Here is a 24,649-nt window from a genome sequence, read left to right as displayed (position 1 = left end):
AAGGGTGTATAAACATATCCTTCTTTTCTGTCTTTATCATTCCCACACAGTGGGATTCCTTTGAAGAGTCATCCTGGCTTCATGGTAGTCAGTATAACCAGTGGAGATCCAGCCAGCAGCAGGCAGGGAAGCAAAAAATGCAAATCACTTGGTAGGCACCTAAAACAGGTGAGGTGGCTCATACCCATATCGTGCTTGTTTCTCACCAGCAGCTGTAAAGGTACTCCTGAGTCACTGGTTTAGATGGAGATATCTCCCCTGTAGACACCTCTGACTACATTAGGTGGATAAGACTAAACTTCCCACAGCAGGAAGTCACCTGAGAAGAACAACCATTGCCAAGACTAGTTGGGGGTTTTGGTTTTGGCATGAGACCTTTATTTTGAGATTGTGGATGCTCTCCATTTCCCCATGCTATTATGGGCATTGGTACACCCAGACCATGTTATAAACAACTCCCTGTAAGCAATGCATGGACCAGCTGCAAAAATGAAATCAATTTTGCTTCGGAACTCATTAGCCTTGTTGCATCTCAGTTAGGTTCCATAAACGAACAAAGGTTTATGAGTTCAACTTCAGAGCTGTGTTAATGCCACACTGCTGCTTCTGGATTTATTATAGCTGAGTGTCTGAATCTAGTCTCTGCACAGGACCATCTCATCTCCAACTGTCTACAGCTAACTCATCATGCTCTATTTTTTTATAAACTATCTCAGGTTTTTCAAATGGACCTTGAAAACCAAGGCACCCAAAGTTGCTATGAGAAGTTTTAATCTGTGCAGGCCAAGGATGCTCTATGTCATCATGCTGTGAATAGCAGGTAATGTGTACAGTGCCAGGGAAACCATGCACTAGCTGAAGCTCATCTTGATGCTGAGTCAGAGTTCAAAAACTAGCGCTCTAGTTCGAGGGTCTAGCAAAAGTTTCCATGTGAGCATTTGGATGAATAGTTAAGAGTTGTGCCTTTAAACACAATTTCCATGAAGTTCTCAACTGTTGCAGCTTAGCTTAATTCCTTCAAGCAAAAGAAAAAAAATTTAAAAGCCAAAAAAAAATAACAAACCAGCCCTAAGCAGATGAAACTTGAAATCTTGGACTACTGATAAATACTCACCTTAAAAAGAAGTCACTTTGCAGAGACAGAGTTGAGAGGGGGGGTTTTGCTTTGTTTCTATATCGATACAGAAAACCACTACTGTTAATGAGGCACATCACAAAAATAGGTTGCTTTCCCCTGTAAAAATAATCCCTCCCCACCCTGGTTGAAATGACAAATAGAATATCTGTTTGAAAATGCCCTTTTTCCTTATCTAGTTTTATAAACAAAGCTGCTAAGGAGAAACTGCTTCCTTATTTCAGAGCTGTTGTTGGAGTCATTATCTTCTAGCCAATGAAAACAAATACACAAGGAGTGCTAATATATACAAAGTGTTCTTAATGGGATGAGTTTTCCTTAGTTTATGCAGCAGACCTGGCTCTGGATCATACAGACATGCAGGAGCAAGAAGTCTCTTTCCATAATGAAACCGCTCATGATCTTAGTGATGAAGAGAAAAAAAATTGCCCATCAGTCATAGAGGCTTTGGTCCATGACTCTTAAGTTTTGTGGTTCTACAAACATGACATGAAGAGACAGATTATTACAGGACAAACTTTAGTGTGGGTTAACTTTTTATCACCGACTTCCCAGTAAATATCTGGACACCAGCTGTGGTTAATGTGAAATAATTCAGGGCAGTTCAGTAAACTCTGGGATAGAAAAAATGAAACAGAGTTTCTAAAATAATGTAAATCTGTATTTTGTATTAGATTACCTACTTGTAATCATACCCCAAATCACATCAACACTCTGAAGAACTCTTATTCTTTCAAAACCAGTACCAGCATTTTCAGTGAGGTCACTTACCGCTTCTGAAAAACTTGGCTTACGGCTGTGTCATCTGTCCAAGCTCTTCAGCTTTACTCTGATTTCTAAAGTGACCATTTCCTATCATTTCAAATTAGCCCGTTAGCTGTGTTAGGAATAAACTAAAAAGAAATCTCTCTCAGAAAAGAGAAGATTTGAAAACAACAGACTCAGATTGTCATTTCTGCTCTACCTGGGAACAAAACAGAGACAGCAGAGATTCATCCATGATAGCCACAGAGTCAGATATAAACTAGTTTCAGACTACTTGGTTTAAGCATCTGTAGCTTCCTAGGCTTAGCACTGCCAAAGTCAGCACGGGTTACTTCATCCCACAGCAACTGCACTATGTTTCCTCTCTCAGAAGAGGAGACCTAAGTTGTCATTATTATTCCACCTACCCGATGAGGCCCATGCAACATTTATAATCCCAACTCACAGATTAATTTCCATGGGCAAATGAATTATTTAACAAAATGAGGAGGAATACCGTTGCTTTAAATGTTTTATTTGTATGGGACATTCTGTACAAGACAAAGTTAAATATACATTTTGTACAAAGGTGACACACATGACACCTTACCAAAATAATACCTCTGTTTACATATTCATCTACATACACAATATGCTGTGTCTGTTGTTAGCTAAGGGGTCAATTTTCACCAGAGGATCTATTTTTTTTTCTGCCACAGAAGAAGAGGGAATGAAATTAAGACATCATGCAGAACAAGAGCCAATGTCACCGGTGCCTTCTAATGCTCACTTACCAAACAGGCGTCGTTTTGTTCATTTCAGGAAGTCACATTCATTGGGCAATGAAAATGAGAAACAATGAAGAGGAAAACATATATTTTTTTTTTAAAAAAGAGATACATTCTGCTGGAACAGGATATGATTCTACACAGATCTCTGCACAGGTTTTTGCATTGCTGGGTAACATTTTGCATTGCCTTGTCTGGTTGACTCAAGAAGCCCCATAGTGTCTTAAGGGAAATTAACTCCTGGTGCTTTACATCAGATAAAAATATTGCAAGTCTTCTTGAGGCAGATTGATTCAGGTGATGCTCTCACATCTTTGTTAACATCTAAATTAACGTTCTGGGTGCACATTTCTTCCTTATGGAAGGATGCCTGAGGAAATCTCAGTGGCCGTCACTCACTCCTAGTAAGGACACTAAACCCTGGTGAGGGGAGATACTGCTTTTAGGCTCCAGGGGTAAGAATGGTGGAAGAAGCTCAGCAATGTTGAGGTTCTCAGTGCTCCAGCTTGGTAGAGTTATCCTAAGCAACTGATGGTTTGGGGAAGTGGCCAAAGAGCTTTATTTCTGCCTTTGTGAGAGAGGGCACAGGTGAATCTGGAGTTAGTTCATCTTAAATAGATGAGAGGTGGAGAGTGGACTTTGCAGAACAAATATACGTGGAGACAGTGACAGATAACAGGCAGGAAAGATCTGTCTGACTGAGGTTCTGTTGTCACTGAAATTAAATTTCAACAAACATACTCTCCGCAACCTGTGATGAAGGAGCCCCTAAATTCTTCACAGCCTGTTTTAGAAAGGGGGTCAGGGCCTCTCCCTATCTTCACTTGCCCTCCAAGATAAACTGTAAAACATAACCTAGTTCCAAGCCCTATTCACTACTCTATACTCTTTCTTATAACCTGAAAAATCCTTATGCCTTCCTGGGTGAAATCCATTTGAGGCAATCCCTTTATACATCAACCTAAAGCCTGAAGCATAGTTCCCTTCCTAAAGCAAAGATAATATCCCACCCAGCATCTCCCCTTCTCTGAACAGAGGAGAACAGCTTCTTTGAAAACATCTGCATTGTAGACATCCATCTTTTAGTCACAGAAAATCCGTCCCATCACAAGGCAGCTCCCTCCTTCCACAGATGAACACTTATCTTTGCTGCCTTGCTATCAGGGAGGGAAAGGTTATCTCCAAACTGGCATGGGTTAAAGCAGTGCTTTCAAGTAAATTGTGTATGTTTACTGGACTGGAAAATCCAGAAAGGATTTTTTTGTTAAACTTTGTTCCAAAAATCTTCCATCTTTTTTCATCTCTACACTATTTTCTGTCCAAAAGCATTCTGCCAAAAATGTTATTTTACACTATAGATGCCCTGTGAGGTAGGTGGGAAAATAAAGCTATGAAAGCTTCATGAAACAAAATGTGGACTATTGTTCATAGAAATTTCAAAAGAAACAAAGGCTTTGGATCTGGTATCTTTGACAGTTTGGGATCTCCCACTCCCAGAAACACTAAAGCTCACACTGAGGCAAATTCTTCCTGGGGAACTGGAGTGCTTGAAGTTTGAATACTCAATTCTCTCTTAAAGGCAGTATTGAGTCTGCCTGTAGCTGACAGTGCAAACATCTCCTTACATACACAAAGATGAAAGGGTTTGCCAAAGGCCATGTAGCATCCCTATAGTAGAGTCAAGAATGAGCTCAGATATGATGCTCCCTGTGCCTCATAGGGAAACCTTAATCTCATAAAACTTAAACAAGTTTGCCTATCTATCTAAACAAAAAGAAATTGCTTTGCACTGAATTAAATAAAATAACTAAATCTCACTACATACAGATAGTTTTATGTGAATTGGAAGCAAATGGGAAGACAGATGTTTATTCAAAGGCTATCTAATGCTTTCTGTTATGGCTTATATTCAGGTGGGTTTTCAAATCCAGCTCAGATGCTAATTCCCCAAGATTTGTGTTTCTCATAGTTAGTTTGGTATCTCCACTCTACACACAGTAGGACACTGAATTTTTGTTGGAAATTGATTTTGTAAAGAGCAACTAGTTTATCACGACTCAGAGGAGTTTGCATACTGACTAGGAATAAGGTGCAATGATAAATATCAGAAAGTAGAAGTTCTTTATTGAACCCTCATGAAATATTCACTCTCTGGAGAAAGGAATAATTCTAGACACATTATTTATCTGCCTTTTTTCCAAGGCATGTGTTTCCAATAGTAAGTTCTTGAGTCACTTAAAGAATTAATTTCACAAACTGCTGTTTCAGTACTTTGTGATACTTCCCCACAGTACATCACTTTGGTACATTCACTTTATTTAATGATGAACAAAGGTACTTATCACACACAGACACCATTTAAATTTCACACCTAAAAATCTCCTGTTTTCTTACCATTAAGAAGCAGCAAATCACAGATCTCATTTATCACTTTGGTGTAAACAAACCCTAGCTTATAAGTAGCTACAATGGCATAAATGTAAAGATACTGATACAGCCCTCTCTCATCCAGAAAGAAAAATGAGCTATATCAGTGTGAGGCACTGTTACATACCAATTGCACCCAGAGTAAGGAATGTACCAGTGTCATTGTCCTGGTAACATAAACCCACAGTCTTTACTGCAAATTTTTTGACAGAAAAAGTCCTTTTTATAGGTCAGGCTTTATCTGAAAAGCCCATATGATTGGCAATCTGTTTAGTGCAAAACAAGACTTACTAATAGCAGGTAAAGAAGTGAATATATCTTTCTTGGATGACATTTTATACTTGCACTGGAATTTTGCGGGTGAAGAACTAGGCAGTACAGAGAAGGCATGTACAATGGCAGAAATCTGGGCTTAGCATCTTTCATCAGATACTTTGAAACAATTGCAGGATACAGAGTGGATCCAGAAAGAGACCTCAAGGGGACATTGCCGACTTCACTGCTTCATCTGTAACCTTGAGTTGGTGGTGGAAACTTGGTCTACTCTCAGAAGCTGTATGTTTAAGGCAGTGGCAAGGGATTTACGTAAGTGGTGTTTATATTAGAAGCAAAATATCTGAAACACAAGGTGATTGAAGTGAAACTCTTCCAGGCTCCAAACCATGTCATTCTTCCTCATCATAAACTGCACAAGTCTTGTCCTATTTCCTGTATTGGTGGGAATAAGAATGTGCTAATTCAGTCATTTCCTTTTTGTCTTTACAAATAAAGTGCAGGTCAGGTCAGTCACAAGATTGGTTCTGTGCCATTCCAGTCAATAACAGCTCCTTGCCACCTAGAAATGAAAGCAACTGGTTTACATCCATCAGTTAATCAAGTCATTGGAAAGGTAAGCCAACACCCCTCAACCACCCACCAAACCTTAGAGGGATTAGGATGGACTCATTTGGGTAACTAATAACATCTACTCAAAAAGGAAAGGAACAAAAAACACTTGTGCCCCCTAATTTTACGTGCAACAAGTTTGGAGGTCAGTATCCTTACCCATCCTCCAGTCTTTTCCAGGCCACAGAGAGTCCTCAGCAGCAGCTGGTTCAGAACAAGTACCTTTGTGTTGCAAGACTGTAGGGAATCCCCAAGATGGGTACAAGAATTAACCCTATATAACCAGAATGCCCAGTCTCAGCTGTTGCTAGGCAATTTGCTCCCTCCTATACAGGCATGCCTTTTGCTTAGGAGCTCTGTGACTGAGCCCCTGAGACTGGAACAATTCATTTGGCAGTTATCTTTGCTCCTGACCTTGGTTCCTTTGGGATATTTGATGCCTCACTTAATGGCAATGTTTTGCTTTTCATATGCTAAGGTTTGGCCTTCTCCTTCTTTAGAGTAACACTAAAGATGTGTACTGAGAACAATGAGTCCAAATGAGTCCACATACATGTGCACAACCAACTTCCATGTTTTTCATTCCTGGCTTTGTATTGGCTGATATTGCTAACATCCACTGAATGCAAAGATTGTACCAATCCAGCATTTGTCACCAAATGTGTCTTCAAATCATAGCAGAAAAGACAAAGACCTAAAACAAGACTTGGTGAAAGCAGGATGATGCTCTCCAGTGACCTCACTTTGTTGAAGTGAGTCAACTTACTGCACGGAGTCACTCATGGCATGTATTGCATTCTTGTCTGTGGCATTTGTCATGTTTGCAAGTTCATGATCCACATCTTCTGAGAACTAAACTGTTGCAGTCCCAGTGTCTGGTATTTCTGTCTGTTTTGAAACATCTCACAGTTCATGTGCGCAGCAGTAAGACATTGGTGAGGGGGTGGAGGCAACAATGAGTTGCCAAAATGCCACATTCTTTCTGCCAGTGAGGAAAGAATGTGTCAGCAAAGGTATGGCAGCTCAGCCCTTTCACTGAGCAAGCCAATTAAGTGTAAAACAAAACCAAAAGTTGCATTCATGCAGCATTCAGTACACTCAGAGGAAATGACCATATGAGGGCTGTTATGAAATTTTTTCTTCTTTTCTTTATTTTGCTGGGAAAATAAAATTCACAGACAGCCTGTCCTCATCCCTGGAGGTAGTAGGAATACACAACAGTGGTGCCTCACATCTGAAGTCAAAAGCAGAACACATTCTAGTCTGGTGATTGCCAGACTAGGTTGAGTCTGGCATTCACCAGTGGTGAGAGCTGTCCCTGCCAGAGGTTCAGAATATCACCCAAAAACAACCAAATGCAAGTGTGAAGTACAATGGCCACTTTCTGCCCCCTTTGGATATTTCAGGTAATGCCATTAAATCATCCCCAATCTTCCCAAGGTGCCACCTTGTCTCATTGGGGTGATCAAAGCTTTGAGAGAGATCTACAGATGCCAAAAGACAACAAATGAAATCAGCTCAAAGACTACACTGTACACTGACAAAACAGTAACATATGCCAATAAGATGTTGCTATGCAGTGAGCAACTGGCTTTTTTAAAAACAGACTTCCAATAAATATCAAAAAATCTTATGTCAAGGCCAGACTCAAGGCTATCTTTCATAACAAGCCCTATCTCCTGTGCCTATTTTCAAACCATTTTGCTGAGCTGTCTGGAGACTGAAAAGCAATTTTTGGCTGTTTGCTTCTATCAAGATAGATTAGAACCTTTTTTCACATATTGAATCTGCACAAGAAGATATGTCAGGCTGTGAGGAACCTCACCCTCAGGTGCTGAACGAGTCTTTTCTTTACAGACAGAAACAAAGCTGTCCAGACAATCCAGTACGATCATTTCCCCAAACTGTCCTTTAACTGGAACTCAGATTCTAGCTGCTGATTCAATTATAATTTATCAGATTAGCAACATGAAAACTACATTTGACTACATTTCAACCACAACCTCACCCCAGGGTCATGGAGTTAACGGGAACCCAAGAGGAACTGGTTCAGGCCCTGAACAATGCTTAGTCTGGAATAACATTCAGAGAGTATCTCCTGTACTAATCACTCAGTATTGTTTTAGAGCACACTGATAATTCGGGATCATATGCCCATGATCTTCTCTCCTCTTCCCCATTAAATCTCCATTTCAAAGCCAAACAGATGAAGTATCATACAGCCCCACTTCCACAGAGGAAAGCTGATGCTAGAGGGTTAATGCAATATACCACTGAATTCAGATTGTATCATCAGATGGATGTTTTATTCCCCTCAGGCAGAGCTAACAGATGTTATTTCCCTCAGCACAGAGAGACGCTGAGGATTGTGACTGTGATATAAGAGTATTTTTCAGGGAAGAATAGGATAAGAGGTCTGCACGGCATCTCCCAAACAACCAGGGATGCACATTCCAGACATCTCTTGGTCAGAACCTGACTGCTCCTACAGATGTCTAGGGCTGAAAGCCACAATAAAAGCACACGTATTTGTACTGACTTTTACTGGAAACCTGCAGGTTAAAGAGATTCCTGTCGGTAACTAGTCATTCCAGACATCTGAAATATTAATTGATTTAAACAAATCTCACACTTCTGACATTTTATCGAACAGGGACTAAAAACATGAGCCTCCTCCTCCTGCAGAAGCAAAACAACCCTTCTCTGATAATAATAATAATAGCAATAAAATAACCTCTAAATACAGAAACAGTCTATTCAATATGCAGTTTTCCCTTTGGGAGAGGATAAGGGAACAAACAGCAGACAGATGTTGGGCACATAATTCAGTGCATTACAGGACGATGGGTAAGGCTTCTCATGGATTAAAAAAAGAACCGAGTCATGTGAGTGAAAGGAAAAACCCCAATTAACATCTGGAAACAACAGTTAATCTTTTCAGTTCTGCTTGTTCAGACTGTCAAATTCTCCACGCTGCCTGAGAAATTCTCCTGAAATTCTTGATGAGAAAGGTTTGATAAGGACCTTAGAATCATAGAATCATAGAATCATAGAATGGTCTGGGTTGGAAGGGACCCCAAGGATCATAGAGGTCCAAACCCCCTGCCACAGGCAGGGACACCAACCTCCAGGCCTGGATCTACACAAGGCTGCCCAGGGCCCCATCCAACCTGGCCTTGAACACCTCCAGGGACAGGGCATCTTCTCTGGGCAGCCTGTTCCAGCACCTCACCACTCTTCCTGTAAAAAACTTCCCCCTAATATCTAATCTAAACCTTCCCTCCTTTAGCTTTAGTCCATTCCCCCTTGTCCTGCCATTATCTGCTCTTTTAAAAAGTTGAATCCCCTCCTGCTTATAAGCTCCCTTCAGGTACTGGAAGGCTGCAATGAGGTCCCCCAGCAGCCTTCTCTTCTCCAGGCTGAACAAGCCCAGTTCCCTCAGCCTCTCTTTGTAGGGCAGGTGCTCCAGCCCTCTAATCATCCTTGTGGCCCTCTCTGAACCCTCTCCAACAGTTCCACACCCTTCCTGTATTGGGGGCCCCAGAGCTGGACACAAGACTCCAGATGGGGCCTCATGAGGGCAGAGTAGAGAGGGACAATCACCTCCCTGTCCCTGCTGGCCACCCCTCTTCTGATGGAGCCCAGGATACCATTGGCCCTACGAGCTGCAAGAGCACACTGCTGGCTCATGTCAAGCTTCTCATCCACCACAATCCCCAAGTCCTTCTCAGCAGGGCTACTCTCAAGAAGCTCTTCTCCCAGTCTGAATAAGTAGCAGGGCTTTGCTTGCTTTACTGAAAATTAATTTAGGTTATATGTTAGAAAACATTTCCTTTTTATCTCCCAATGTGTTAAATATTTGTTTGTTTGGTTTGATTTCACTTTTCTTTATGTACACTTTCACAGTTGGAAGAAAAAGTTAACAGGGGAAAGAGATAATATGAAAACCCGTCAGCAGCAAGGCCAGACTTAAGTAAATATGCTGAAAGCAAATGGATGATGCTAAAAACAAGGACCCAGACTGATCAGGGTAAAACAGACAGTCCTGAGAAGGGTACAAACAAAATAAATTGACGCTGGAATTTGCTGGCAATTTATTTCACCAGTAGATTAAAGCAGGGAATTTAAGATAAATAAACACTGCCAGTACAAAAAGCCGTGTAACTTTGATAGAATGCCAGGGATGAAAGATGTTCTAAGAGCAACATTACGTGTCACTGGAACAGAGGAATCAATGCAATCTATGTGCAGAGAGCCTGGAGTAATGTCACTGCTGTCGTGTTACAGGATGCCTCTTCTACTTTTCTGTAACTTTATAACAGCAGCCCTGCATGAACACACTGTTTGGCAGTCATTGTCCTCTTCCCTTTTTTAATTTTTTTTTTCTTTTGGTGTTTTTTTACAGGAGAAATTGTGGTGAGAGGAGGAGGGAAATTGCAAGAGAAACCTGAAGCTGCTTGGCTTGCTGATTTAACAAATGTTATGGTCTTTGACAATGAGGCTTTTACATCTTGCTCCAAAGATAGTCAGATAGCAGCTTTCAAAGTCATGCTGAGGGAGTTGATATAAAACTGACATTTCTACCCAGTTAAATTTCTCCATTTTGCTTCTTTCATGTCTCACTAAACCGAAAATATTCACATTAACTTCAGTATGACTTGGCTTTAAAGTCCACATTTAATAGCATTTGGGGCTCAAAATGGCCATGAAAATCCTAACATGACAGGAATTAGTCTTTAAGGACAGAATATGACCTAAGAACTGTCAAGAATGACTTCACAAGATACAACATTTTGTGATCTTGAGAAACTCCGTGCTGCCCATAGACACAGAAAGTCTGAGAAAACTGAAACCACCGACCAGAGGGCTTCATGCATTGAGAATAGTACCCAAGCTTCATGCATTGAGAATAATACTCAGGCTCCCCAGTGCAATTGTGGTTTTTTTGAAAAGACTGATGAAGAAGGAAGACATTTTCTCCTTTTCTCATTATACATCTACAGTAAGACTCTATTGCTTTTGAAAATACAACATTAGATCTCTGGAAATCAAATTGTGCTCTCAAACTGAATTTGGTTCAATCAGTTCTTGGTGATGTAATGCATTTCCTCTAAGCATGAAATGAACATCTTAGCTGGTTTGATGTTAACTATAATAACACCCAATTAAATGTGTAATACATATTATCACAGCCTGGCCTATTCAAATGCTTTCTGATTTTTAAACAGTAATTTTGCAAGATTATTGGCTGCACTGTTTTATACCACATTCTAGCCTTATATATTTATAACAATAACAATATATTTGTGTGAAAAACTGCAGTTTCACTCACCTTGTCCTAATACAGTGCTCGAGTGGAGGAGTAAGATCGTTTTCTTTATCTTCAGCACACATCTGGGTTGTGTCTGCAGGGATATATCAGTCATTATTAGTGGATGGGATAAATTTCTATTCATACAGAATGCAGCAATAGGTTCTAGGAACTCCAGGCATGGAAGTGACAGACTACCACTCACACCATGAATCTCCTAGCACACAACAGGTGTGTACCCACTTTGGACTGAAACATCTTGGAAGATGAGCACTGCTCATCTGAATATCAGCTTACGCCCTTGTTCACATCACCTGACCATCATTTCAGACTGGGCCAGGAACACCCAGAGTAGACTACAGTATGACTACAGCTCTTTAAAATTAGCATGGGCTTTATGGCTGACAAAGTGGACAGTCTGGCACGCACTGCTTTGCCATTTCTTAAACCCTTTTAAGTTGTGGTCTACTGCCTGGTTCATGTGATTGCAAGCTAAAGGCTGACAGGGGATACTGAATGCAAGCATGCTGTTGGAAGTGATACCCAGGTTGTGCCCAGGGTTAGCTGTTCCAGGCCAGAATGTTGCCCAGAATTGTTCTGACTACTTAACAGTAAGGCTGACTGTGGGACAGTATTCAGACTCATGGCCTCACTCCAGTTAGTTTGCTAAAATAGCAATGGTTTCAAACAAAACATGGATTAGAAGGTGAAAGAATATGCTGTAGGGATGTAATGATGTTTTTCTTTTGTCATAATTACTAAGATAGCAATTTTCATTACTCAAATACTAAAAACAGCGGTAGTTGAATAGGAAACCCCAAGTCCAGACCAAACTGGGTTAAGATTCCTTCAGCCTGGAAGACTGTCTCTTGATTGTCAGAAAAGCAGTGCCCAGACAGAAGAAGATTGAGTTGTGTTGGATCTAAGAGAGCTACGATAGGCCCTAAGCATTCCTTTGGGATAGAGAGGCAATTGCACTGTTCCGGGGCAAACAGAGAGGTCGGTGTCTCAGACACTGGATCTGTCAGCAGTGAAAGTAGTCACTGAATTTCCCAGAGAGAAAACATCCTGAGACCAGCTTGGATGTCAGGCTGCTCAGCTGTTTCCTGTTTTGCAGTAAAACATTTTAAATCACAGAAGATTAGGATATTTTTCTTTTTCTTCTCTTCTGACTGTCATCCAGCCAACAGGCAGGTTGTGAGCAACAAACGATGCCAAGACAGGGTGTAGGATATGGGTCTACTTCAGCGAGACTGATAGAGACAGGATGGGAGGCATTTGCTTGTACATTCACAGCTGCCAGTCTCAGATATATCTGGCTATCTCATGTCAGAGAGAGAACCTGGCTCTCCTTTACGTGTTGATCTTGTTGGTATAAACACATGCAGAAAACTTATGACAAGTGTAAGGGTTGGAGTAGTAGAAAATAGAGAATGCTTAAAAGTACATAAGGTACTGACTGGAGCTTAGAGATACACAGGAATCTTCTACATTTCAAAGGTCTTCTTTTATCCTAATATTGAGGAGTTTATAACAGTTCATTAGAGGTCTCCACTAGTATTTGAATCCCTCTTGGAATTCCTGATTCTGTTGTTCTGGATCTCCTTATAGTAAGAGGCAACAACCGCTGTCCTGATGACAGTAGTGGTAGCACATGGCATGGATGCCTTTCCCAGTCATTGTCAAACTGATGAATTTTGACATTTTTAGGCTTGAGTTCTTCCAACCAGGAAGTTTTTCATATAAAGGGATAGCAAAGAAGCATCACTAAAAGTGGATCTTACAGGAGCAGACAAGGAATTTTCAGCTGTTAATTAACTAACAAAATGTTAGTGTTATTTTTTTTATATAACACATTTGGAGCAAGAAATATTGAAGTTTCGCTCTTCCAGATTGAAGACACTAACAACAAGAAGGATATGAATCTGATCTCTTACATCATCACTTATCACAGAATCACAGAATCACAGAATCACAAGGTTGGAAGAGACCTTTGAAGATCATCGAGTCCAACCATTCCCATCCTATGCTAAACCATATCCCTAAGTACCTCATCTACCCTTTTTTTGAACACATCCAGGGAAGGTGACTCAACCACCTCCCTGGGCAGCCTGTTCCAGGCCCTGACAGCTCTTTCAGTAATTTTTTTTCTAATATCCAATATCCTACCCTGGCACAGTTTGAGACCATTTCCCCATGTCCCATATCCTGTCACCTGGCTGAAGAGACCATCGCCCACCTCTCTGCACCCTCTCTTCAGGTAGTTGTAGGTGGTGATAAGGTCTCCCCTCAGGCTTCTCTTCTCCAAGCTAAACATCCCCAGCGCCCTCAGCTGTTCCTCATATGATTTGCCCTCCAGCCCCTTCCCCAGCCTGGTTGCCCTTCTCTGCACCTTATATTCTAAGCTAAGTGTAGTGAGTAACTGAGCTTGTTGATTTTTCCACCATGGAAACACCAATAATTTTTAGCATTCTGATATTTCCACCTCGTACTGCATGCATGGTTTAGATGCATCATCAATGTTACCTTTTGGATATAAGGTAAGTTTAGTCTTTCTCCAGGTCTAACAAGGGATTATTGCACAGCTAGAAGTAAGAAAGGGTTTCCCTGGAATGATAAAATTATTTGTATTTTTCAGCCTTTTGCAGAATTTCACAGATAACAAAAGATTTACTAGGATGCATCCCTGGGAAAGGCCATAGCCATGATATAAATATCTACTTCTCAAAACAAGTTTAGTGTTTAAGAATTATACAGATGTACCACAACAGAGTGAATAGTAAAGCGAAAAAAAAATATACAAAGTCTGAGCACTTTCTCTTCCAGGGACCTCAAAGTGCCTGGTAGCTCTGGATTATGGAAACATTCCTGATTTATTGAAGATGAAAAGACAGATAAGGCCACCTGGATTGGACTGTGTGCTACACAGTACAACACGATATAAAAAAAAAATGTCTCAATCTCCCTAGTCCTGCACTGAACTGTATCATGTGTCACTTAGGAAGAATCATCTGGGACAGACTGGGAGCCAGTTGGTATCTGTAGCCCTGTAAAGGTTATCAGTTTTTTTAGATAATATATAATGTGATCATTACAACAGAACGACAGGGGTTTTAATCAACATGAGAGGATAAATAACAGGCAGAAGGATGACTGAACTCACTACCAAATCTTATGAGATGCAAAAGCCCCCAGCACACCCACCACACAAACAACTTTGTCATGAGGACACAATTAGAGCATACAACACTCATGTATAACTCATCCTGTCCAAGAACCAGAATGTAGGTGCAAACAAGGAGCTCAGACAGCTTACTTTCTAACAGTAGACTACAGCTGCTTAAGACTGAGAAGGAATTTGATTAGAATGTGTAAATACATTGAGAGAAAGAAAACAAAAGATAAGGAGAACATTATTACCAAATAGGAATTTAGTGGTCAAGAATATCTTAATATGGCAGTAAGTAGGAGCTTTCTAAGTATCAGAATACTTCTTTTTCAAATGCCTTCCAGTTGGAGAAATATGTAATTACTGTAAAAGCAACTGCATAATTTAGCATGGTTTCCCAAAAGAATGAATGTAACAAATCAAAGATCTTTTGTATGTTTGTGTTTCCAGGTATGCTTACAAGATGTTAAGAGACTACACTTTGTTAGCAGATTACTGCCATCTTCTGAAGGAGCTGGTTTGGTAGGCAAGGATTTCACGCTTCCTCACCCTCTCTGCTCATTTAACTACAGGCATGTAGGGTTGGGGAACAGAAGACTTGCACTTTCTGCTTGCAGAAATGCTATGAGAAGATGTGAAGGAGAATGGGAGTAGTTAAACATGGTTTATAGTCCTGGGAGCATGAATAGACCAGGTCAAAATCTGTTCCTCAGAGATCAGTCTCACTGAAAGATTTACCAGTCAGTATAAAATAGCACATGCTCACTTTTAAGCCTTTTGAGAGCTTATCCTCAAAATTTCCTCGTGAAATCTAATTTTCAATTAATCACCAATATTAATCATAATTAATATTAGGAAACGGGCACACAAATAATCTCCAATGTCTGAGACCATCATTGCTTATATTATTGGATTCATCTTTCTGATGTGATGCTGTTGCCACCAGCAGAGATGAAAGCAGAGTTAATGGAGTCCTACATACCAACTGTTAACCGTATTTCTTCCTCCTGGTTGGCCAAGCCATCATAATAATATAGATCAAATCTCCGCTCTGTTTTCCAGTCACCCAGCAAATCCTTTTCCAAACAAAAAAGCACACTGAAGTGGCTTTCACTGCATACCAACCAAATTGGGTATTTAGGGGTCTTCAAGTAACAACCAACCTAAAAGAAAGATAGAAAATGTTAGAACATCACGGAGGGCACGGGGAGAGACAATTAATTGGGGAATACATGACGTATAAAATTATTATTTATTAAATAGATCATTCTTTATTAAATAGATTATTTATTGTAGTCTACAAACATCAATGAAACCTCATTATATGCTGCTGATCTATAATCATTATATACCGCAGACCATCATAGCTCTGGTAAATCATGGAGCACATAAAGCCTTGAGTTATAGGCAGGTAATCAAATTCAACTGTAGTATCCTTACAGCAAAAAGATCACATCCCAGACAATCAGAAGCAAAAGAAACCCCCTCCTCTACAATAGCTATAAAACCACAGTAAGTTTAGATCAGGAATACTACACAAGATCAACAGAAGACCATGTTCTTATGCACTGGTACCTGCAAGCCAGGCAAGAGACTTGGGACAACCTTGTGTAGGCAACTAAACTGAGCCCAAAATATTTTCCTGGATTAAGAATATAGCATCATGTAGCTTCACAGTCCAGATATGTAAGTTATTTTCAGCTATTAGAGGAAAACAACAATGGAAGTACTTGTCTGATTCATTATTCTTGATTAAATACTCTCAGATTAAACAGTTGGACTTGATAATCTTCAAGGCCTTTTCCAACCTAAATGAGTCTATGATTCCACGAAAAAAATGAAGTATTTCTTTATCAGATGCCTTGTCTAGGCCTTTGCCTTCCTTCTGGAGGTTTGGAAGCATACTTATTTATAAATATCCTAAATATTCTGTATGAAATTGCATGTAAATTATTTCCCTATTCATTACTGATTTTCAGTTTTATTCTTACATCTACCAGCTATTTAAAATGTGTGCTACTACAGCAGCTTTTCAGATTTGTGAGTAATTGCTTTTATCTATAAATGTATCCATTTATCAGTTTAATCGGATTTCTCTGCTGCTTCAACCCGTAGTTTTTAAGGTTCAAATCTAGCAAAAGATTCAGGCTGGTCTGATGTACATTTAGGTTCAGATCTGTTATTTCTTATGGAATTTATATTTTAAAGCAGATAGACATGCTTTAATACTTGGGACAGTACATCTAACTTTTGAAACTTAATATATGCTGATTTAAAATGACTCATGGAAGTTTCCTGCACACCCTGAGGTCAGTGAATACCCTGGTAGTATTTTCTTCACGTCACGCTAACATGTGATGAGACAGATACCATCTTCCTATTGCATGCTGCTGCTTTAGAGCTACAGTGTCAGTTAATGATTTTAGCCTCTTTACTAGTAAATAATAGAGTAAAAATAGTGATTAGATTGTTTAATGTAGCAAAGAAACCTTATTTCTCCCAGCTGGGACTTTACTATTCAGCTACAATAGATATTTTTCATTATCAATGTTCCTGTCATTGAAAGTTGCATTCCAAGTTCAAATAGAACTGGGGATTTTTTGAATTGTTGGGGTTTGCATCTTTGGTAAATGTCTCAGGGAAGCTAAAAACTAAAATAAAACTTTTTAACTTTCGGTGCAATGTTTCGGACTACAGCTTTGCTTATTATTTTCATAGTAGAGAGATTCACAGTTGTGCAGGATGCTGTGTATCACCATCTTTATCTCCAGTTTTATGATAAACAGATGTTGCACTGCTGGTATGCTACCTACCTGAAAAATCAGGGATGGCATCCAAGTGTGTAAATATATGTGCAGAGAAATAAAAGATCATTTTCTGTTTCTGTAATATAGACACATGGACTGAAGAGACCTTGCTACTTCAGAGTTTCAGGCAGCTTTGAAGAGGTTTGCATAGTAAAATGATAAGTGATTCAATCTACAGGAATTATCTCTGCCTATTGCTACCTTTACCTTTTACCACTATGGGATTTAAATCATACTTCAGCATATGCAGTGGGTGCTCATGGAAACTGGAAGACTTTCAAGAGAAAAGTTCTCATCCATGATTTCTAGATAGAGTTTGAAGAGACAGCTCCTACAGCACAGCCCTCAGGTCTTCACCTTGGTCATGTGGGTGCAAATGTCATCAATGTACTGCTAAGAGTCAGAAGCCAACATATCTGCTGTTGTAATTAAAAGCCTAAACAGCATCCATAGTGATAAGGAGGGGGTGTGGGCTTTATTACTGAGATTTAGAATTTATATCTGAAGCATTATATGAGCACAAAAATCAATTATCTTCCTCAATGGGGATTTCTTCAGATGTTAAATAACAAGTCGCTAGTTAATTAAGTAACTGTTCCCTGACTCATTACTTTGCTAATATCTAATTAAATCAGCCTTTTATACAACAGTTTTCTTTTTTATGTAAATTTTTGGCTTAGAACCACAGAAATTTTTTTTTACAAGGTTACAAAATTACTCATAATGGGAGTTACCAAGAGGGGAAATACACAGATGCAACAAAAGATGGCAAATTAGAGGGACACGGATGAAAGGTTTGGTCTCACTAACATGCATATTTCAGTATGCAGATAAGCCAAAAAGGAACAGCCAGTCTTCTAAAACTGTGTTCTTCCTACATACGTCTGGTGAAGTAACTTTCAAGCTTCATCAAACAACATTTGACAAAACAAGATTAGGGAGATACAGAGCTGTTTAAAAGCACACATCCCACTCCAGTGCTTACGCACACCAACAGTCCTATTGAAGTCAGGACAAATTGTTCAGATGAATAAGGTCTGTAGGAACATTTTCCAAATAAGCATAGTTTTCAGTTACAATGCTTGCAGAAGGAGAAGGCATGAACTTAATAAGGAGAATATAAAAACACTGCAGGTCAAATCCTCATCTCCTGTGAAAAGGGAGAAGGCGTAATTTCAGTGATATCAGTTGCAATAGTTGAGGATCAGATGCTGCCTTTCACATCAAATTGCCTTCCATGTGTTGGCTGGTCCCTGCAGGTCTGCTTCTCCCCAGAACTACCGGCCACTCTATGCCACTATCATCACCTTCCAAAGGCTCCTAGCTCTCCAGATACCTCACTAGCAGAACTGTTGGAGAGGGTTCAGAGGCCACAAAGATGATTATAAGGCTGGAGCATGTCCCATACAAACAGAGGCTGAGGGAGCTGGGCTTGTTCAGCCTGGAGAAGAGAAGGCTGCGGGGGGACTTCATTGCAGCCTTCCAGTCCCTGAAGGGAGCAGAGAAACCGGAGGGGAATCAGCTTTTTAAAAAGGGGGAAGTTCTTTACAGAGAGAGTGGTGAGGTGCTGGAACAGGCTGCCCAGAGAGGTGGTATATGCCCCATCCCTGTGGATGTTCAAGACCAGGTTGGATGGGGAACTCTGTGATCCTTGGTGTCCCTTCCAACCCAGACCATTCTATGATTCTGTGATTAAATCGACCCAGGATTTGTTTCTCAGCTTTAACTTCCAGTGGCATGGAATGGTTTTTATCCATAAGGCTAAAATTCCTTCCAGTCCTCAAACATGTTACTTTGTCTAGATTTCCTGTAATTAGCATCTCTCTCTTGTAGCATTCCCCAAATCATGCCCAGGCTTTTTTCCATTAAATATCACGTGGAACCATACTCCTGACAAAGTAAGGACAGTCATCACTGCAAGGACTCCTTTGCCCATTTCTTCAAGGATCAATTGAGTGAACTAAAATTATGTCTTCATTTTCCTCATTCACTAAGTGAGTGGTGAGTGCTTCTTCAATTACCTGGCCAGGTTCATTGGTCATAGTATTCCTAGAATATACCAGGACCAGGAAACAGGACAGAGAAGAAACATGAACACTCAATGCTCTGAATCCTCAGGAAACCCTTTAAACTCAGAGTGTGTGTCATCCAACAAGAGCTTGCCAGAGAACAGGGCCTTACTTTCCAGCTGTTGTGGGCTGCCCTATGAGTATAACACTGGCTTAGGGATATGTCACTTCAATCTATTTCTTTTTTTTAAATTCTTCTTTTTCTTTTAAGGGTTCAACATCTGTATTTCGACTTTGCAGAACATAAAAATCATCTTTTTTTTTTCCTGACTGCAGTATCATAATGTATTAAAAAGTAACAATTCATTACATTATTGAAATTTTTTTTTTTCAGATGTACTCATTAATCTTCAGGCAAAAAAAAAAAACCCAACAACAAAATAGGGAGGGGAATGAATTAGGTGTCTTTTCATGGTGCATGTTTTCAATTCCTATGGAGACTTCACTAACCCTAATCCTCTCCCTTACAAATCCCTTAAGAATGCTCATAAATTTCAGGGACACAATTCTCATCTTTGAAAAATGTCAACCTTTTGAAAGCCAGCACCTTCAGAGGGCTTATTTTCAACACTATGGGTGGTCTAGTTCCACATCTGACTTTAGTGTGGGGAGATTTCACAATGGCAAAATGAAATCGACAGATAAATATTTATTATTGGAGAATTATTCCAATATATCTGCCACAATGAGTGCATGGTACTTGACCATTCAGATTTTATTTGCTCTTCAAACAAGGCTGCCTTTTGCCATGTGGGTACCAAAAGAAACAAACAAGAAAGATGATAACAAAACCAAGGAGAAATCACTCAATATGGCTAATGTGGTGGCATTTTTTTCAAGGAGTTTTATTATTATTTAGCAAAATTTCACCTCATTGCTTATTGAACTTTACTTTTTTTCTTTATTTAATTAAAATTCCTTCCTCTTATACTGCAAACTTCAGACACATACCTTGCTTTATGTTAGCCTATATATAACTGTTATAAATGCTTATTTCCCAAAGTAATCATAGAGTGCATTACTGAGGTCTGTGTGATTCCACAAAGATCTGGGTTCTATCAAACTGAGTAATTGCTGAGTCCAAATGGATCAATAGACAAAATTCTAATCACACAAATCTTTCACAGTAACAAACCACAGCCTATTGTTCTGTCAGAGCTGGGGTTTTCTCTGCAATTACAATGACCTTTACTGAATTAATATTAAAGAATGTTCCAACAGTGTTCAGATTGAAGCACCAATGGTGTAAAAATATATACCTTTGCAAAAGCCCTTGGGGGGATCAAGAACACCACTGAATCTGTTCACCTAGTCCACCAGCATTGTTACAACATCAGTCGGCTGTATCACTATTATATTTGCATCTAGTTAAAGGACACAGTGGGGGTAAAGTTATTGCCATTAATGTATTTGATTTCAATCACCATCAGGTGAAGAAATGCTGAGGGAGATTCAGACCTTCATTCAGATTTCAGCACTTTGCTGCCCCCTCAATATATATGAAGGACTTTATAACCAATTTCAAGAAGTTACTTCACTGCAATGATAAAAATGGGCCAAGATTCAGCTCACCTAAATCTTCAGCTTATATTTTGAATTCCTCTAAGTCAGGTTGGTCCCTAGCTCAGGTTGGCTTTGGCTGTCTGTAAAATCAAATGAGGAAGAGACAGCTATTGTCAGAAATTTGGACCCTTCTGTTCTTCAGATATAAAGGGGCTTGGCTGGACATTTAACCTGAAGCATTTTTAGCCTATAAAGGACCTAAAGTTAGATGGGATAAATCCAAGTTCAAATGCAGGTACTTATAATCTAGAAAGACATGTGGAAAATATTTGATTTACCACTTTGTTTTGTCCGTTTGCAAAGCATTTTAAACATGTGGGGTTTGTAATTCTTATTGTTTTAAATAAAAACTCTGTGATTTGACTTCATTTCACAGGCCGTTGACAAGAAATCAATGCCAGTATCCCAGCAACAGTGACTGGCATCTGGGAAAAAAACTGCCCATGTTTAAGTAGGAGGACAATAAGATTTTGTTAAGGACAATTTCAGTTCCAGGCAAGAAAGGGAAATGTAAAAACAAGGAATGAAGAAGATTTTTTGAATGACCAATGCTTTGCCGACCTTATTTCAGTCAAACTTGTATGCATCACATGTTTTTGCCCACAAATACCATATATAAATAGCAGGGTCCCTTGCTGAATGCATCTATGTGGTCCAATATCTACCACATACCCATTACTGAAAAATAAGTGGGAAATTAAACTGAATCATTAGATTCCATTTTGCATATGCATTTTTTGTTGTTGTTTTCTTAAACAAGATAGTTTAAAATGTCTTTCTAAACTTCCCCCTCCACAACCCCACCAATGACCTGGCTTGAATCCAGTCCATCTGACTGAGAAAGGAGTCTATTTAGCAGACATATTTCCCAACGGAGAAGGTTATAGGAAGGACGTTCCACAGGGCAAATAAACAGGTGAGGTGCCAGAAGACAAAGTATGTGTGCTGAATTTAATAATTCAAGTAGGTCTTGTTATAACACAGAGTGTGCTGGTTTCATCAAAAGGACCAAAGATAATATTTCCCATCTGTGGAATTTTAATGAATAAATTCTGTTTATTTATTTTGCTCTCTCTTTTTGAAAAGAAATAGGAAAAATGAGCATAAATTCACTGTCAATGTCATGTTCTCAATTCATTTTCAGCAATGCAAAAACTAAAAAGCATCAGTCTCTTGAAATGTTGACAGCTCAGGCAGAAACTTGGAAATTGTCAAGAATCAGAGTGGGGTGAATTGGGGAGGTCAGGTGATAGGACGTTCAACTACTGTTGCAGGGCAGGTTTAAAAGCAGGAGAAAATCAGAGAATCAGAGAGAATCAGAGTCAAGGCTCAAAAAAACCCAAGTAACCTTGAATACTTCCGTTACTTCATGTACAACAGCACCCACCTAAAGTGGTTTCAAAAAGCACTCAAAGAAGAATGGACACATTCATACTGACTTGGCCAGTATCGTACCAACTTCAGGACAGATTCAGAAGGCATCTATTCTGCCCCCAGTTCAGCCACCTGCTTACTGGATGAGTTACTGGGATAAGCATTTTGAGTCTTGTTCATCTGTTAATTCTCTGTAAAATGGTAATGCCATTTTGCAGATCTATTCACAGGAAACGGCAGATAAATGCTAGATATTGTTATTTTTATTATCATTATTAATGATAATAATGATAATAAAGCAGTATATTTTAAATTCTTCAGTTCAGAATGCAGATGATTTTTTCACTTGTTGCTGTAAGTCTCTTAAATGATGTATAAATACAGCTGTTTCCATCTGTTTCTACTTTTAATGTCACAACAAGCTTTGAAAAGAGCATTTCATCATTCAAAGTTTTTTCACCCACAATTTTACTGCAGCATTTAGGCCAAGGACTCTGACCCAAATGCCAGGACTTTCTCACTCTATAATTGGTCCTGCCCACCTTTGTGCCTCACCCTCTTCTCTGAGGTCTAGTCCCTGCTGCGGAGACTACTCAGCCTCCCTGAGAATACTGTAAACTGCTACATGGTGCAAACAGGACCACCTGAACCAAATTTATGTGGACTGACCAGCTTTGAGAAATGTTTCTATTGCTTTAAGTACTCTAAAGAAGTCCCAAGAAACTTAAAATCTGAATTTGGGCATATTAGTTACATGTGTAAGATCAGATGGAATTAATATAGCTCAAACACAGGCTTAGCACAAAGAAAATAAATACAAAGATGTGTAACTTGCCTACCAAAAAGTAACAGAATTGGACTTTTGGCTTTTTTTCTATTAAAATGTGGAATCTCACCATGGAACTAAATGTTTGCATATGAAATACATTGAATGAATCCATCTGTCATTGTGAAACAATTTGCAACAAGTAATTACATTACAAAAAAATCTATTGAGTATGGTGATAGGTTGGGGCTAAGAGTGATGATTACACAGACAAATTACATGAAGCACACATTTTTCTACTCAGCAAAAGATAACACATTCAGTATGATCCACTGAAAGTGATTAATGAATCAGCAAAAGAGGGAATCTTCAGGCAATCAATGGTTTGATTTGCTGCTGCTGAAGTTTGACAGAAGGATTAATTCAGTTCTCATGCCAAGGAAATGGTGGATTATACACAAATACCCCACATTGTAGACGAGGGAGATAAACCAGTACAGAACGCTTTCTGCATGTGGATTTGCTGCATCTAGCCTAGAGTCTTGCATGTCTCTTCATAAACACGTTGGCAAGCTGGAAGAAGTCTAGAGCAGAGCAATAAAAAATCAGCTTTGGACAGGATGTACTGATGAAAAAGGGAGGAACTGTTACATCAGCTTGCAAATGTCTGGCGGATGGGCATGAATTGTTTAGGAGGCAGGTTGGATTAGAAGTGAGAATGATAATCAGAGGAAACTAAGTAAAAGAACAGTCAGATTTAATATTAGATGCACAAGCTGTGCAGTTGACAATAAAATCTCTATATTCGCAGGTACCCGCACATCAGCATTGCACGTCCTCATATTTTCATAGAGACATGCAAGAAAAAAGGTTAGATCAGAGTTATATGCACTAGAATCAATTAATAAATGGCCATCTGAACAAAAGGGCAGGAACTTCATGGACACAGATTTGTAAAAGAAAGCCTACTATATAACAGGACATAAAAATATCCTGAATTATCCCCTGAGAGATTGGCTGGATATGACCTAAAGGGAGTTTTCCAACTCTGACGTCTATGATTCACCATATAGCACGCTCAGGATTTTCTCTACTCCTAGAAACAAAACAAAAAAAAAATACCCACAACCAAAAATGACAGTCCTTTTCCATTACTGGTTGCTGTTACCATCCTCTTAGCCACAATGTAATTGGATGCTGAATCCACTTACTGAAACACTGAGGAAAAAAAGAGCCAGTTTGGAAGACTTACAGACACATGTTATTCTCAGTTCCACTACTGAAAACTATCAGTGACTTTTTTTCATAGAATCACAGGCTGGTTTGGGTTGGAAGGGACCTCAAAACCCATCTAGTTCCAACCCCCTGCCATGGGCAGGGACACCTTCCACTAGCCCAGGTTGCCCAAAGCTCCATCCAACCTGGCTTTATTTCTAAACCCTTCTAAACAGTTCTAAACTTACATTTTTGTAACACAAATCTGGCTCCTCATGTTGAGACCACAGTGGAGGCTCCCCAGACTTGAGGCCTAAGAGCACCAGAATCTGACTTTTCTCCTAGTCCTAAGGCAGGCATTGAAGCACATGCTGAGACATACAAAATCAAATGCAG

General features: G+C 39.5%; 1 protein-coding gene across 1 annotated transcript in view; it reads right to left on the bottom strand.

The window, feature by feature from the left end:
• Window positions 1-5,880: 5,880 nt before the first annotated feature.
• The window catches only part of MINDY4 (MINDY lysine 48 deubiquitinase 4), a gene marked incomplete at its 3' end in the record, with an annotated part of 78,690 nt that continues 59,921 nt past the window's right edge, over window positions 5,881-24,649 (bottom strand). The window contains exons 16-18 of the mRNA XM_084260863.1: window positions 15,442-15,622; window positions 11,312-11,384; window positions 5,881-5,929 (exon numbers count right to left, since the gene is read on the bottom strand). Coding sequence (XP_084116989.1) covers window positions 5,881-5,929; window positions 11,312-11,384; window positions 15,442-15,622 — 303 coding nt within the window. The remainder of the gene's footprint in view (window positions 5,930-11,311; window positions 11,385-15,441; window positions 15,623-24,649) is intronic.

Source organism: Gallinula chloropus, assembly GCF_964237585.1.
Source record: "Gallinula chloropus genome assembly, chromosome: 2".
Lineage (NCBI taxonomy): Eukaryota > Metazoa > Chordata > Aves > Gruiformes > Rallidae > Gallinula > Gallinula chloropus.
The sequence above is the reverse complement of the archived record's forward strand: the minus strand, read 5'-3'. Positions and strand labels throughout refer to the sequence as shown.